A 14,571-nucleotide genomic window follows, 5' to 3' on the forward strand; every position below is an offset into this window, starting at 1 on the left:
TGTCATCACTGTTTTGGGATTTGTATTCTGAGATGCATTCAATTATTCATGAAAAACCATGAACCAGTGGCCTTAATTATAATGGCTCCCATTCCATCATTACACCAGTCCACTGATGTCTGAGATTATATTACAGCCTTAGAATCACTTTCCTTCAGATATTATTTACAATAGATGCCAAACATTATATTTGTGCTGTTCTAAGTTTTAATCTGACCGTTTGTGACATTGTTCCGACACTGGAACTTAGTTGTGACTAATTTTTAAGGCGCATTGCGGTTCATACATTAAATAATTTTTACTAAAGAAAAGCAGTTTTAAAAGAAGTTTATAGAAGTGGTTAATTAAAATGAACTGCACTGAACCCACGTGGGTTTGTTCCTTTGAAGATTGACAGCTAAATATAGTGGAAAACTCAAACGGATCACGACATTTAGAATATGGCTTTATAGATAATAAGTCTTTTCTCAGTTAATTTGCACCTTTGACAATGTAGCACTCCATCAGAACATTACTAGACTGTCATCTTGATTAGGTAATTAAGTTTAGGAGATATGGCACGAACTGACACTGGCAACCTTCTGAATCAGAGACAGCAAGTATATCAACCTAGTCACCTGAATGAGTAGATAATATACAAAAAAGCAAATTAGTGCAGAATCTCAAAATGTGAAAGAGCAGAAAATGCTGGAAAACACTCAGCAGGACAGGCAGCATTGGTGGAGAAACAGAGATAACATTTCAAGTCAAGGACCTTTCGTCAGCACTGGAAGATGTTAGAAATTTAGAAGTTTTAAAAGTGAGTGCAGAACCAGGGGAAAAAGGATCAGGACAAAGAACAAAAAGGACTATGATTTGGGTGGAGCAGCAGCAGTGATTAAATGACAAAAGGGATGACGGTGCAAGGCAAAAGTGAATGATAATGGAAGAGACGTGGCTGTGAAAGCATGTGGCAAAATTTTATTGATTTTAATAGTCAAATTTGTTCCAATTTATTTTATGTTACAGGAATGTTCTAGCTCAACATCTCTAAACTCAAATATCAGATAAAACTATCAATATCATCCCCTCCTTTGTTTAGTACCAGCTACTGGATTGAACAAGCATTCACAGATCGCTGTGTATGGTGGGGATTTCACCTCTTTGTGTACCGAATTCAACTCAATGATTACATCTAAATATAAATTTATACAAAGCCTCACATAAATAAGCAAAATTCTGGAAACATGACACAAGAGGGCGAGATTGGACCGGGTCATCCCAAGGAGAAGGAAACACTGGCCACATCGCTTGGTCCAATGGACCAGAGCCCATGGTGGGCTTGGTGCAGAGAAAGAACACCTAAATCAAATCACCTCAGAATCTGCTGGAAAGGGTCATTTAGTATATCATAAAGAAAAGATGACTTCCTGATCCAATACATGTGACAAAGCACTTTTAATGGGGGCAAGTCTACCATTTCCAACACCGAGTCAAATGACAGATTTATTACGAGGAGTAGTGTTCGTTCAGGAGTTTTCAGGAATATATAACCTCTTTGTCTCACTATTATTAAATAGTGCACAGCAAACAAATGGGGACAGAACTGGTACCAACAACTAACGCTGAAATTCATTCCTCAAATGTAGGAGTATTGTGGCCAAGCTACAGCAAAAATTAGAACTCCCCACCTTGGGAATGAGATCTCAATCTGTCTTTTTGGATGAGACGTTGAGCATAGACCCCGACTGCTCTCTCGGATGGATATAAAAGATGCCATGGCACTATTAAAAACAGCAGAGGAGTGGAGTTCCCGTTTGGGTCCTCACCAATACTTATCCCTCAACTAACATTGAGAGAGATTGTTACATTGCTGTTTCTGGGAGCTCTCAGTGCACCAATAGGCCAGCACTGGACTACACGTCAAAAGTAGTTCATTGGATGCCCCAAAATGCTTTACAGACAAAGATCATGAAAGGCACTATATAAATGCAAGATTTTCTTTCAAACTGGGTCAGAAGCTATTATAGTTCTCCAGCACTTATCAAGACGAGACATCTTACTTTAGGACCAGCATGTTTCCTCAGGCATTCTTAGATCAGGTTTAGAATGGGTCAGCTACTCCGTAAAGCTCCCTTTGCTCTGTTCCACCAATGTGCCTGTCCTCAAACTCAGAATGGCACCCTTCTGCTATACTCGTGTGCCATTTGCATTTTACACACCAGCTGTCCTTGTGATCCTCTCAGAGATTGCCATTTTAGTGCTAAATTGTAGGTAGGTAGGTAGGTAGGTTTGCACACTGTGTCCATGACCATGAGGAACTGGGTTGAGACGAGTGAACCTTATTTCAAAAGTATACAGAAACCTCTATCAGTCTGGGGAAGGTCCTGGAAGTTAGTGTGCAACTGCACTGCACCAGTTCTCACTCTTTCTCTCAGCAAAACAGACAAACTGCACTTACATAGCGATAAAAACAAGAAATGCTGGAAATACTCAGCAGGTCTGGCAGCATCAGAACTGATGAAGGGTCACTGACCTAAAATGTTAACTCTGCTTCTCTCTCCACAGATGCTACCGGACCTGCTGAGTATTTCCAGCATTTCTTGTTTTTATTTCAGATTTCCAGCATCCGCAGTATTTTGCTTTTATTTTTGCATTTACATAGTGCCTTTCATGACCTCAGGATATCCCAAAGCACTTTACAGCCTCTGAGCTACTGTTGAAATGCACTCACTGATGTAGCTTGGACACTGTTGTAATGTAGGAAACTCTGCAGACAATTTGCGTAAGCAAGTTCCCACAAATAGCATTGTGATAACAACCAGATAATCAGTTTTAATGTTATTGCTTAAGAGATAATTATTGGCCAGGACACTGGGAGAAACACCTGCTTTTCTTTGAATGGAAACTTTTATGACAAGCGGAGAGATGGCTTAGACTTCTGTCTTAGAGGTAAGTGTGCTACTCGTGAAGCCATGCATGTACCTTGTGTAGAAACAAAATGTTGGTGACGCAAGAAAGTGACAAGTATAATTTACACTGATTCAGCAATGTCAGTTGATCTCTCCATTTTGTAATCAGATGAACCCAATTGTAACAATTGTGTATATACCTTTGCTCAATCAGCAGCATTTGACCTCAAGAGTTAGAAGGTTGTGTGTTCAAATCCCACCTCTGAATGCGGTATTGAGGCACTGCTGCACTGTCAGAGGTACCATTTTTTGGATGAGACATTAGTTGGATGTAAATGATCCCACGTCATTAGTTCAAAAAGCAGGAAAGTACAAAACAAACATCACAGCTTATGAAGTCAAAAGCTGGATGTTGTCAGAGGAGAACATAACAAAATAGAGGATCAACAAAAACTATTCATATTCATCTTCCAGTCCCAAAGTTTGAAAAATACTAAGCACTTTCTCATTCCCTTTCTCTGCTACTGGAATATCAACATAGAACTAAATGGACTTTCTCTGCTGAAAACATTTGATTTAAATGTCCAGAGTGCAAGAAAACAGTAACATAGAATGGTTACAGTACAGGAGGCCATTTGGCCCATCATGTCTGTGCTGACTCTCTGCAAGAGCAACTCAGCTAGCCCCACTCTCCCTACCCTTTCCTAGTAGCCCTGCAATTTTTTCCCTTTCAGGTGCTTATCTAATTCCCTTTCGAAAGCCTTGATTGAATCCGCCTCCAACACATTCAGGCAGTGCATTTCAAATTCTAACCACACACTGCGTAAAAGTTTTTTCTCACGCAATCTATGGTTCTTTAGCCAATCAACTTAAATCAGTGTCCTCTGGCTCTCGACCCTTCCACCAATGGGAACAGTTTTTATCTACTCTGTATGATTTTGAATACGGTGATCAAATTACCTCTCAAACCTTGAACAACTCCAACTGCTCCAATCTATTCATGTAACCTAAGTCCATCATCCTTGGAATCATTCTCGCAAATCTTTTCTGCGCCCTCTCTAATGTCTTCCTAAAGTGTGGTGCCTAGAATTGAACATAATACTCCAGTTGAGGCCAAACAGTGTTTTTTTCAAAGTTCATCATTACTTCCTTGCTTTTGTACTCTTTGCCTCTATTTATAAAGCCCAGGATCCTATATGCCTTTTTAATCACTTCGAGTAGGTAAATCGATACAAATTTTGGATAAAATCTTCCGTTTGGAGTGATGGGTTTGTATCCACAGAGAACTAAGGAAAGCAGCATTGTAATGCAAACCCAGCAGCTAAAAGGAATTTGGAATAAAACATTTTTGGAAGGACCTGGCAACTGAGTGCTCCTGGTCACGTACCAGAAGATTTGCAAGTACAAGGTTCGATCATAGAACAACACAGGTCGCATTCCACAATCCAAAGGTCTCTTGCCACATACACTGGAGAACAAGAAGTTTCTGAGCACTGGCACACCTGCACGTAACAAATACCGTCACACCCTTTGGATCTCTGCCCTCTCTCTATCTGGTTAGCTTGTTTACACAAGCTTGATTACTATAACTGTATCAGTTAAAGCTATCTTATTTAGTGTTTTTTTTTTGTGTTTCTGGCCCTCGACAGGAACAGGTTTCATTGCATTTTGAAATTATTTTTATGTTGCCTATATTAGCTCGTCAAGGGACAAAAGGTCCCTTGAATTAATCTCTCATTTTATGTTGAGTCCTGTCTGCCTGTGGAACATGGAAACTCTGTGTAGAATTTTAATCCAACTCATCTGTCGGGAATCGTTGCAATGCTGGATTTACACTGTGCCTGATTTTTACTCTCCATTGAAGTCCATATTGGGTTGGTGTAAATCCAGCATTCTGCCTGATTTGCTGGGTTTTCCCAACTGGCGAGAAAGGCAAGAGGCTCCAAAGTGTTCACTTCACTAAAACTTTGTTACAAGTTGCATTTATATAGGGCTTTTAATGTGGTAAAATACATCCCAAAGTGCTTAAAAGGAGGGTACAAATATTAACACTGCGCCACAAAGGAAGAGACATTAGGACAGGTGACCAAAGCTTGGTCAAAAAAATAAGGTTTAAGGAGCATCTTAAGGGAAGAATAAGATAGTGAGGCTTCAGATGGGAATTTCAGAGCTTAGGGCCTAGGCAATTCAAAGTACAGTCGACAATGGTTGGAGGAGCAGCGGCGATGCAGAAGAGGCCAGAGCTGAGAGTTAGAAATGGATCTCATCATCCTCCGGCACATTTGTAGGCCTATGTTTTCATAGATCTATGTGGCCTTCCATTACCTGAGCCTGGGGCTAGGTGCATTATGGAACACAGCACGTAGAGAGAGGGGGGGGGGTGCGGTGGCGGGGAGAGAGAGAGAGACTCCTACAGCTCTTAAATCTGTAACAAGCAAAGTGGTAACTATGACTGAGGTCTGAAAGCATTGCTGTGTGGGCACTTCCCAGGGATGTGCCAACATTTGGAGGGTCCATCCTCACAGTTTGATGAGAATAGGTAAATTCAGCCATAAATAAACCTGCAGCTCTGGAAAAAGAATGATAATGAACTTGAGTATTTAAAATTGGGGCACAAGAAAAAAAATTGCACACAATTAAAAGCAACATATTGCGTACTCCCAGACATTCACATTTCCTGCACAAAGACACACAGAAGGCATCAAGTAAACTGGGTGTCCAACAGTACGAAGATGAAGTGTCTTTCTCAGTTTTACTGATAGAATGGTAGCTCGAAGCAGAAGTGATCCCCCCTTTCAACCAAAAAAACATCATGAAAATCTGTATATTGTGTGTAACCAAACTTATTACTTTGACAGTTCAATGAGAAATCTAACACTGGAGTGTTTCTGCATAAGTATTATACACACGCACACGTGTTTACAGTGTGCAACATACTCGCAGATGCGCGGGAGGAAATGGTAAGTGCATCCACATTATATACTTACGAAGTGGCAGTGCTTCATTTTTGAGATAGACATGTCAAGACAAAGCCACTAGCCCACGTTAGAGTTTTGAAAAATCCTACATTTCAGGTTTCAGATTTGACTTACTGCTCCCTTGTAATAATTTAAGGTTGCTCTGTCAAATGCCAGAATCTATTAAGACATAGCTTCAATCTGCCACAGGGAGTACTGATGGCAGTCTCTCTAATCACATTTAAAAAGGAAAAATCAGATAAGATATGCAATAATTACTCATTTAATTTCATTCAAGTACACAAATAGTTTTTTTTGTGGGTGTGTCTCTAAAGGAATCATAAAAGAAAGGTTTGCCACATCATTATATTTCAAGGGCGTTTTGTGTCCATTACAGCATGGTGCAGGCCATGGGAGAAAAGAAAGGTGCTTATCTGCTCAAAACAGGCCTCTACGCACCCAGTGCTGTACCAACACGATGCCAGAAGCACCTGCGGTTTGCTGCTTTTCCTGCCCTCCCACGTGCAATGCTGTAGATTTAAAGACCCCAAACTGAACAGATTTGGGCAGTAGCACACCTCATGGCCAAAACATTCAGGGACAACACTGGGAGACAAGCCCGAGCTGAGATAGGAGTTTGGGCCCAATCCGATTTAAACTGAAGCTTACAATGAAGAGATAATTTTGAAAATAAAGTAGTAGCCCTGCACCATTTCACATGGCCCAGTAATATTGGTACAAGATTCCAAGCTGTCGACCCAAGGTCAGGCCTTGGACAGCTGGGAGCCGGGTCCAAGATGATTTAAGAGTGGCCAATGTAGCCATTTAGAATATAGGCAGCACGCACTGTGCGGGGGCCATGAACAAGGGAGAGGGGCCACTGGTTACTGCATCTGAATAAGTCAAAAAATCAATTTTTATCATTACCAGGCCCTCCTCGGACATCTGCCAGTGTTTTGGGAATTGCACCTGGCAATTCTGTCCACTTATTCCATGCAAGCCACAAACAGTTGGCCTCGGTCACAATCAAACGCGTTTTAAATGGCAAGAGCATTTAAGAACAGGTGTCTACAGAGTGGAGAATTCCTCTCATTTATAAATTTGTTTTCCAGTCTTATACTACCGCTTCACAGTTTCCCTCTCGAGGTTTTCTTAATGCCACGACTTTCTGTGGGACCCTCTGTACAAAACTACGAATCGAGTTCCCAAACCCCTGCAATTTAAACTACAGGTCTACACCATTATGTCCCTACACCGGCAGCAACACGCAGAACCACCATACAATGTTACAAGACCTTACAAGTCCTCGATTACAATTTTTATAAATTCACTAAGCCAGCAGTTGGTAACAGAGATAAAAGGGATGTGTGTAGAAGAGGTACTATGTCGAACTGAACCACGAGGAGAGAATCCAGCTTCCCCTCTCAGATAATAACATTTATAAATTATCACAATTTTCAACACTTAACATTATAGAACTTTCACTTTACATGATGAATCAAGGACTAAAAAAAAACTCTAATCCAATAAGTTACAAAGTTTTGTCTTAATTACAGCCTCTTTGTAAACAGTCGATTTCATTACGTGTGCCAGAAAGTAGCTCGGGTGTTTGTGATTCAGTGAAGAGGAAAGAAAATAGCTGGCAACAGACTGAATGATGGTGAAAGGCACAGTGAATCGTAAAGAATCAGTACACTGTACAAGCTGGGAGTTGTGTCACTGGTGAACATTCACTGTGCTGCTGTTGTACCTCTGGAATCTCAACAAACAAAGAAAATCCAAGCAGCCGGCGTCATGTGTGTCTTAAACCTCCATTTCAATTGTTGATAGGAACATTCTGCTGAATAATCGGTGCTTTAGATCGGTGTGTGTGCTTCATAAACTTCTCAGGTGTAGATGGCATGCGCGTGCTTTATAAAGGGTCTCAGATGCTCTCCACGAAGCTGCCAGGGAAAAGACCAGTTTTTCCGTTCCGCTGCAGGGTGCCCTTGAACCAGCCGTCCTCACGCTTCTTGTGCACAAATACAATGTCGCCATCTTTTAGTTCCAGCTCAGCCTCACTCTGGGGGGGATACGATACAACAACTCTGTACCTGTTTAAAAAGAAATACTATCACTAGCAAGGCCTCAGCTGAAGTATTGTGCTTAATTCTGGCAACACACGTTACAAAGGATGTCAAGGCCTCGGAGAGGGTACAGAATAGAATCGTACCAGGGATGGGACACTTAAGTTCAGTGGACAGACCGGGAGAAGTTGCAGTTGCTCGCCTCAGAGGAGAGAGGTTAAGGGGATATTTGATAAAGAAGTTCAAAATCATAAATTGTTTTGATAGAGTAAATAAGGAGAAACGGTTTCCAGTGGCAGAAGATGACATATAGTTAAGGTGATTGGCAAAAGAACCTGAAGCGACATGAGGGAACTTTTCTTTTTATATACACTGTGTTATGACGATCTGGAATGGACTGCCTGAAAGGGTGCTGGAAGCAGATTCAATAGTACCTTTCCAAAGGGAATTGGATAAAACACTCGAAATATGCAGGGCTAAGGGGAAAGTGTAGGGGAGTAGGATCAACTGGGATAACTCAACCAAAGAGTCCGAACAGGCACACTGGGCATCCTTTTGCACTATATCATTCCATGGTGGGACTGCTGTCAGTTCATCCACCCGACATCCTGTTTTAAAAGGGCAGCAACCATGTGTCAGTTGGTAGCACACTTGCCTAAGTCAGGTGACTGAGAGTTTAAGTTCCACTCCAGGACAGAAGCGCAAAATCTCGGCCAACACTTCTGTGCAGTACTGAGGGAGATTTGAAGAGCGGCAGGGGAGTTTTTCCTGGTGCCCTGGCCAACACTCATTTCTCAACCAACACCTAAAATAGTTTATCAGGTCATTTTGAGAGTTTTGTGGGACTTTGCGGTGTGCAAATTAGCTATCAGGTTTCCTACTTTGAAAAAAATACTTCATTGGCTGAATAGCGTTTTGGGGTGCAATGGTATCATGAAAGGCGCTATATTAATGCAAGTCCTTCTTTCTGTAAAAACACAGCAGCACTGTGCTGTCAACATATAGGCGGGCCAAGGTCCACGTGATCTCCTACACTGGAGTCATTTTCCACACTACTTTTTTCCTTTATTGGCCCGGAGGGTTTTCTCTTGTTTATTTGCCTCTCCTGGAGATTACATGGTAGGAAGCGTTTAGTCATGATGCTCCAGCCATTGTAGTTTGTGGGGCAGTCTTGTTGGGCCAGCAAGTCTTTTCCTGCCTACCAATTTCCATGTGCTCTTAGGTATGTGTCTCTTTAATGCTACAAAATCTAAGTGATAAGTAAACACTGGATAATTCAAGCATAGGTCAGTTAAGAGACTGCAGACATTGTGGCTCCATAATGCGTACTCTTGTGTAGAGTCTGACCCTTCCCAGGTGCTGCGTTTGTTTCTCATTCTCATTTGGCAGTAAGTAACATCTAATGTGGGACAGTCAAGAGCAGCATGCACACCATTTCCTGTGATTCTGACCATTCTTAAATGAAATATGCATGCTTTCTGTGGTATATAATTAACGATTTGGGCATAAAGGTAGGGGGAATGTTCAAGAAGTTTGCAGACAATACAAAAATTGGCCACGTGGTTCATAGTGAGAATAAGTGGCAAATGGAATTTAACCCAGTAAAGTGTGAGGTGATGCATTTGGGAAGGTCAAATAGGGTAAAGGAATACACAATAAATGGGAGGATATGGAGAGGTGTAGAGGAAGTGAGGGACCTTGGAGTGAATGTCCACAGATCCCTGAAGGTAGCAGGACATGTCGATAAGGTGGTTAAGGAGGCATATGGAATCCTTTCCTTTATTGGCCAAAGTATGGAATATAAGAGCAGGGAGGTTATACTGGAACTGCATAACTCATTGGTTAGGCCACACCTTGAGTATTGTGTGCAGTTCTGGTCACCTCATTACAGAAAGGATGTAATTGCACTAGAGATGGTACAGAGGAGATTTACGAGGATGTTGCCAGGACTGGAAAATTGCAGCTATGAGGAAAGATTGGATAGGCTGGGGTTGTTCTCCTTGGAACAGAGGAGGCCAAAGGGAGATTTGATTGAGATGTACAAAATTGTGAGGGGCCTGGATAGAGTGGATGGGAAGGACCTATTTACCTTAGCAGAGGGGTCAGTGACTAGGGGGCATAGAGTTAAAGAGATTGGTAGAAAGATTAGAGAGGAGATGAGGAAAATATTTTTCACACAGAGGGTGGTGGTGGTCTGGAACTCACTGTCTGAAAGGGTGGTAGAGGCAGAAAACATCATCTTATTTAAAAGGTGTCTGGATGTGCACCTCAAGTGCCGTAACCTGCAGGGCTACGGACCAAACGCTGCAAAGTGGGATTAGGCTGGGTGGCTCTTTTTTATTGGGCCGGCGCAGACATGATGGGCCAAGCGGCCTCCTTCTTTGCTGTAAACTTCCTATGATTGTAAAATTCAGTTTTTATCACACAATAGATTTTAAATGGTTTTTAGGAGTTTAGTTTTGGATTGCAATATTTTACAACAGGCTGTAATTGGGGTCAGGTTTACTGTGACTCATTGAGTCAAATTTCAATACTGGGATTTTTTTTTTTCAACCAGTGTTTTGCACACCACTTCCTGTGATTCCGACCATTCCTAAATGAGAAATGCAAATTAGTCACCTTGAACTCTACCAATGCAAGAGCTGTCTACTTGGAGGAAAAAAATCCCCAAGCTCAGGCCCAGTAAAACATCCAGTTTAGAAGGAGCAATATAATGCACTACCTGAAAAGGTGACCACAGATTCAATAGTAACTTTCAAAAGGGAATTGAATCAATACTTGAAAACGAGAAATTTTCAGGGCTATGGGTAAAGAACAGTGGGGAGTGGGACTAATTAGAGACTGCTCTTTCAAAGAGGACTGAATGTTCCTCTGATTTATGTGTCTATCAATGTAATGTTACAGCCTCAGAAATTGGCTTCAGTCATAAAGTTGTAAGAAATGTAAAGGTGCAGAAAAACACAAAGTTTTTACAACTGCATTAATCTGGACACGTAATGGGAGGATACGCACATGGTGATATTTAGATCAAGAAAAATCACGAAGACCTGCAACACTCCAGTTTCCCAGGACATTTTCCTCAAATATTCCAGGCACATGAAGGAAATTACCAATTGACAGGCAGAAAGCAATCTGCAGTCCTGTTAGCAGAAAGTTTTCTCCACCTGTTTCTGTTGCAGCTGGGATGCGTTAAAGCCAACTTCAATTCAATCACTCCCAGAGCAAAACCACACGGAGCATTTCCAATTTAACAGGTCTTCCCAAGTTAAATAAGCTATTTAAACACCAAGCAGATAAGCTTATACTGAAGTATGCCACTTAGCTTAACTGTGCCTCGTTAGTCTCCTGTTTGTTTTCTTGTGTTTTAATAGCGTTTCAAATAAAAACTTTCTCCACATTTACACTTGCAATTTTTTGCTGCCTGCAGATTTTCTCCCAGTGACTGTTATTTAAAAAACTGTAAAGTACCTGAAACCAACTCCCGCACGCACCACGCCAAACCCAGGTCCTTAGAAATCAATAAAAAATGACTTTAAATGATTCTTAATTATAATTCTACCACTTGTATAAAAGAACCTCCAGTGAAAGTACCCCCTTTGTCAAATGCCCAACAGGCACATTCCAATGCCATTAGAAAGGATCAAGATATTTCATTCATATACTAGAAGTGCTAATCAAGATCAAAATGATTCATGGTTTATTGAAAAATAGGACTGCTAGCTCCCCTGTCCTTCTTTCAGATGAGACATTAAACCGAGGCCCTGTCTCAGGTGGATGCGAAAGATCCCATGGGACTAATTTGAAGAAAAAAGCCCTAGCTAATATTTATCTTTCGACCAACATCACAAAGAAACAGATTATTTGATCATTGCCATTAATGGGACCTTAGTAGTGTGCATATTCGCTGCTACATTTCTGACATTATGACAGTGACTACATTTCAGAAGTACTTCAGTGGCTATGAAGCATTTTGGGCCACCCTGAGGTTGTGAAAGGTGCTGTAAAAATGCAAATCTTGGTTTCTATTTCTCACCTCACTGCTCATTGTGGTTTGCCTGGCCTAACAGCCACATGCATGAGCTGCACTCAAGCAAATATCTCAGCCAGTCTATTCCCATGGTAACCCTTAGCTGAATCAAAATAAAACAAACTTATTTTGCTGCGTAGTTGCTGCTTTTCCAGAATGCCACTTGGTCAAGATGAAAGTATTTAAAAATTGTAAAAATGTGAATAAGTATTATTTATAAAACTATATTTACAATGTTCTGAATGGACTCCAGAACTTATACTGAGAGTATCCTATGGGAGTTACTTTTATAAAAACTTGCATATATTACTGGCAGCTAATTTGGATCCTGCAAGGCCCCACAACCAGCAAACAGATAAATGATCAGATAATCAGTTCCAGTAAGGTTGGTTGAGGAGACATCTGTTGTTCCTTGAATAGTGGCTTGAAATCTTTTGCTTCCACCTTAGACGTCTCGGTTAAATGTCTAATCCAAAAAGATGGAAACTCCAACAGTGCAGCGCTCCCTCAGTACTGGAATGTCAGTTTGGACTATGGGCTCAAGGCTCTGGAGTGGGGCTTCAGCCCCCAAACCTCTGACTCAGAAGCAAACATACTTCCAACATGCACAAGAAATGGGCCGCTTAAGAACATGAACAAGCCATTCAGCACCTTGAACCTGTTCCGCCATTCAGTTAGATCATGGCGATCTGTACCTCGACGCCATTCCCTGATACCCTTGCCCAACAAAAATCTATTGATCTCAGTCTTACATGTTTCAATTGACCCATAGACCGAAGAAGGAAGTGAATTCCAGATTTTCAAGGAGCCTTTGTTTGAGGAAGTGCTTCCTGATTTCACTCCTTGATGGCATCTCTAATGTTAAGGTTATGCCCCCTCTTTCTTGATTCCTCCAGCAAGGAAAATGCTTTTTCTACGTCTACCCTATTGAATCATTTTACCATTTGAAATACTTACTAGCTTACCCCTCAATCTTCCGGACTCAAGACATTGCAAGCCAACTTTATGCAACCTGCCCTAACTTAACCCCTAAAACCTCAGTCATTCTGGTAAATATGTGCTGTACCCCCAAAGCCAATATATCCTACCTGAGATGCACAGTGGTTAAAACTGACAGTAATCCGGATGACCAAGGCTCTATAAAACTGAAGCACCACTTCCTCCCCTTTCTATTCCTATCTTGTCGAGATAGGGCCAACATTCCATTAGCCTTTCGAATTACTTTCTGTACATGTGCACTAGCTTTTAGCGATTTGAATACCCAAATATTTTTGCTCCTCGACAGTTTCTAGCTGCTTGCTATTTAGAAAATGCGTTTTGTTTTCAAAGCGGATGACCTTACACCTTGCCACATTGAACTCCATTTGCACAGTTATGCCCACGCACTCAATTTTTAAAAAATTCATCCATGGGATGTGGGCGTCACTGGCTATGCCAGCATTTATTGCCCATCCCTAATTGCCCTTGAGAAAGTGGTGGTGAGCTGCCTTCTTGAAGCGCTGCAGTTCATGTGAGGTAGGTACCAGCCACAATGCTGTTAGGAAGGGAGTTCCAAGATTTTGACCCAGCGACAGTGAAGGAACGGCGATATAGTTCCAAGTCAGGATGGTGTGTGACTTGGAGGGGAACTTGCAGGTGGTGATGTTCCCATGCATTTGCTGCTCTTTGTCCTTCGAGGTGGTAGAGGTTGCGGGTTTGGAAGGTGCTGTCGAAGGAGCCTTGGTGCATTGCTGCAGTGCATCTTGTAGATGGTACACACTGCTGCCACTCTGCGTCGGTGGTGGAGGGAGTGAATGTTTGTGGATGGTGTGCCAATCAAGCGGGCTGCTTTGTTGTGGATGGTGTCGAGCTTCTTGAGTGGTGTTGGAGCTGCACCCATCCAGGCAAGTGGGGAGTATTGCATCACACTCCTGACTTGTGCCTTGTAGATGGTGGACAGGCTTTGGGGAGTCAGGAGGTGAGTTACTCGCCGCAGGATTCCTTGCCTCTGACCTGCTCTTGTAGCCACGGTATTTATATGACTACTCCAGTTCAGTTTCTGGTCAATGGTAGCCAAATGGTAGGATGTTGATAGTGAGGGATTCAGCGATGGTAATGCCATTGAATATCAAGGGGAGATGGTTAGATTCTCTCTTGTTGGAGATGGTCATTGCTTGGCACTTGTGTGGTGTGAATGTTACTTGCCACTTATCAGCCCAAGCCTGGATATTGTCCAGGTCTTGCTGCATTTCTACACGGACTGCTTCAGTATTTGAGGAGTTGTGAATGGTGCTGAACATTGTGCAATCATCAGCGAACATCCCACTTCTGACCTTATGATTGAAGGAAGGTCTTTGATGAAGCAGCTGAAGATGGTTGGGCCTAGGACACTACCCTGAGGAACTCCTGCAGTGATGTCCTGGAGCTCAGATGATTGACCTCCAACAACCACAGCCATCTTCCTTTGCGCGAGGTATGACTCCAACCAGCAGAGAGTTTTCCCCCGGATTCCCACTGACTCCAGTTTTGCTGGAGCTTCTTGATGCCATGCTCAGTCAAATGCTGCCTTGATGTCAAGGGCAGTCACTCCCACCTCACCTCTTGAGTTCAGCTCTTTTGTCAATGTTTGAACCAAGGCTGTAATGAGGTCA

General features: G+C 42.1%; 1 protein-coding gene across 2 annotated transcripts in view; it reads right to left on the bottom strand.

Moving 5' to 3' along the window:
* Positions 1-6,115: 6,115 nt before the first annotated feature.
* The window catches only part of sh3rf1 (SH3 domain containing ring finger 1), a 202,963-nt gene continuing 194,507 nt past the window's right edge, over positions 6,116-14,571 (bottom strand). For both annotated transcript variants that reach the window (XM_068029266.1, XM_068029267.1), the window contains exon 12: positions 6,116-7,941. In XM_068029266.1, the coding sequence (XP_067885367.1) occupies positions 7,773-7,941 (169 nt within the window). In that variant the 3' untranslated portion in view covers positions 6,116-7,772. The remainder of the gene's footprint in view (positions 7,942-14,571) is intronic.

The sequence above is a fragment of the Heterodontus francisci genome, chromosome 4, assembly GCF_036365525.1.
Source record: "Heterodontus francisci isolate sHetFra1 chromosome 4, sHetFra1.hap1, whole genome shotgun sequence".
Classification (NCBI taxonomy): Eukaryota; Metazoa; Chordata; class Chondrichthyes; order Heterodontiformes; family Heterodontidae; genus Heterodontus; species Heterodontus francisci.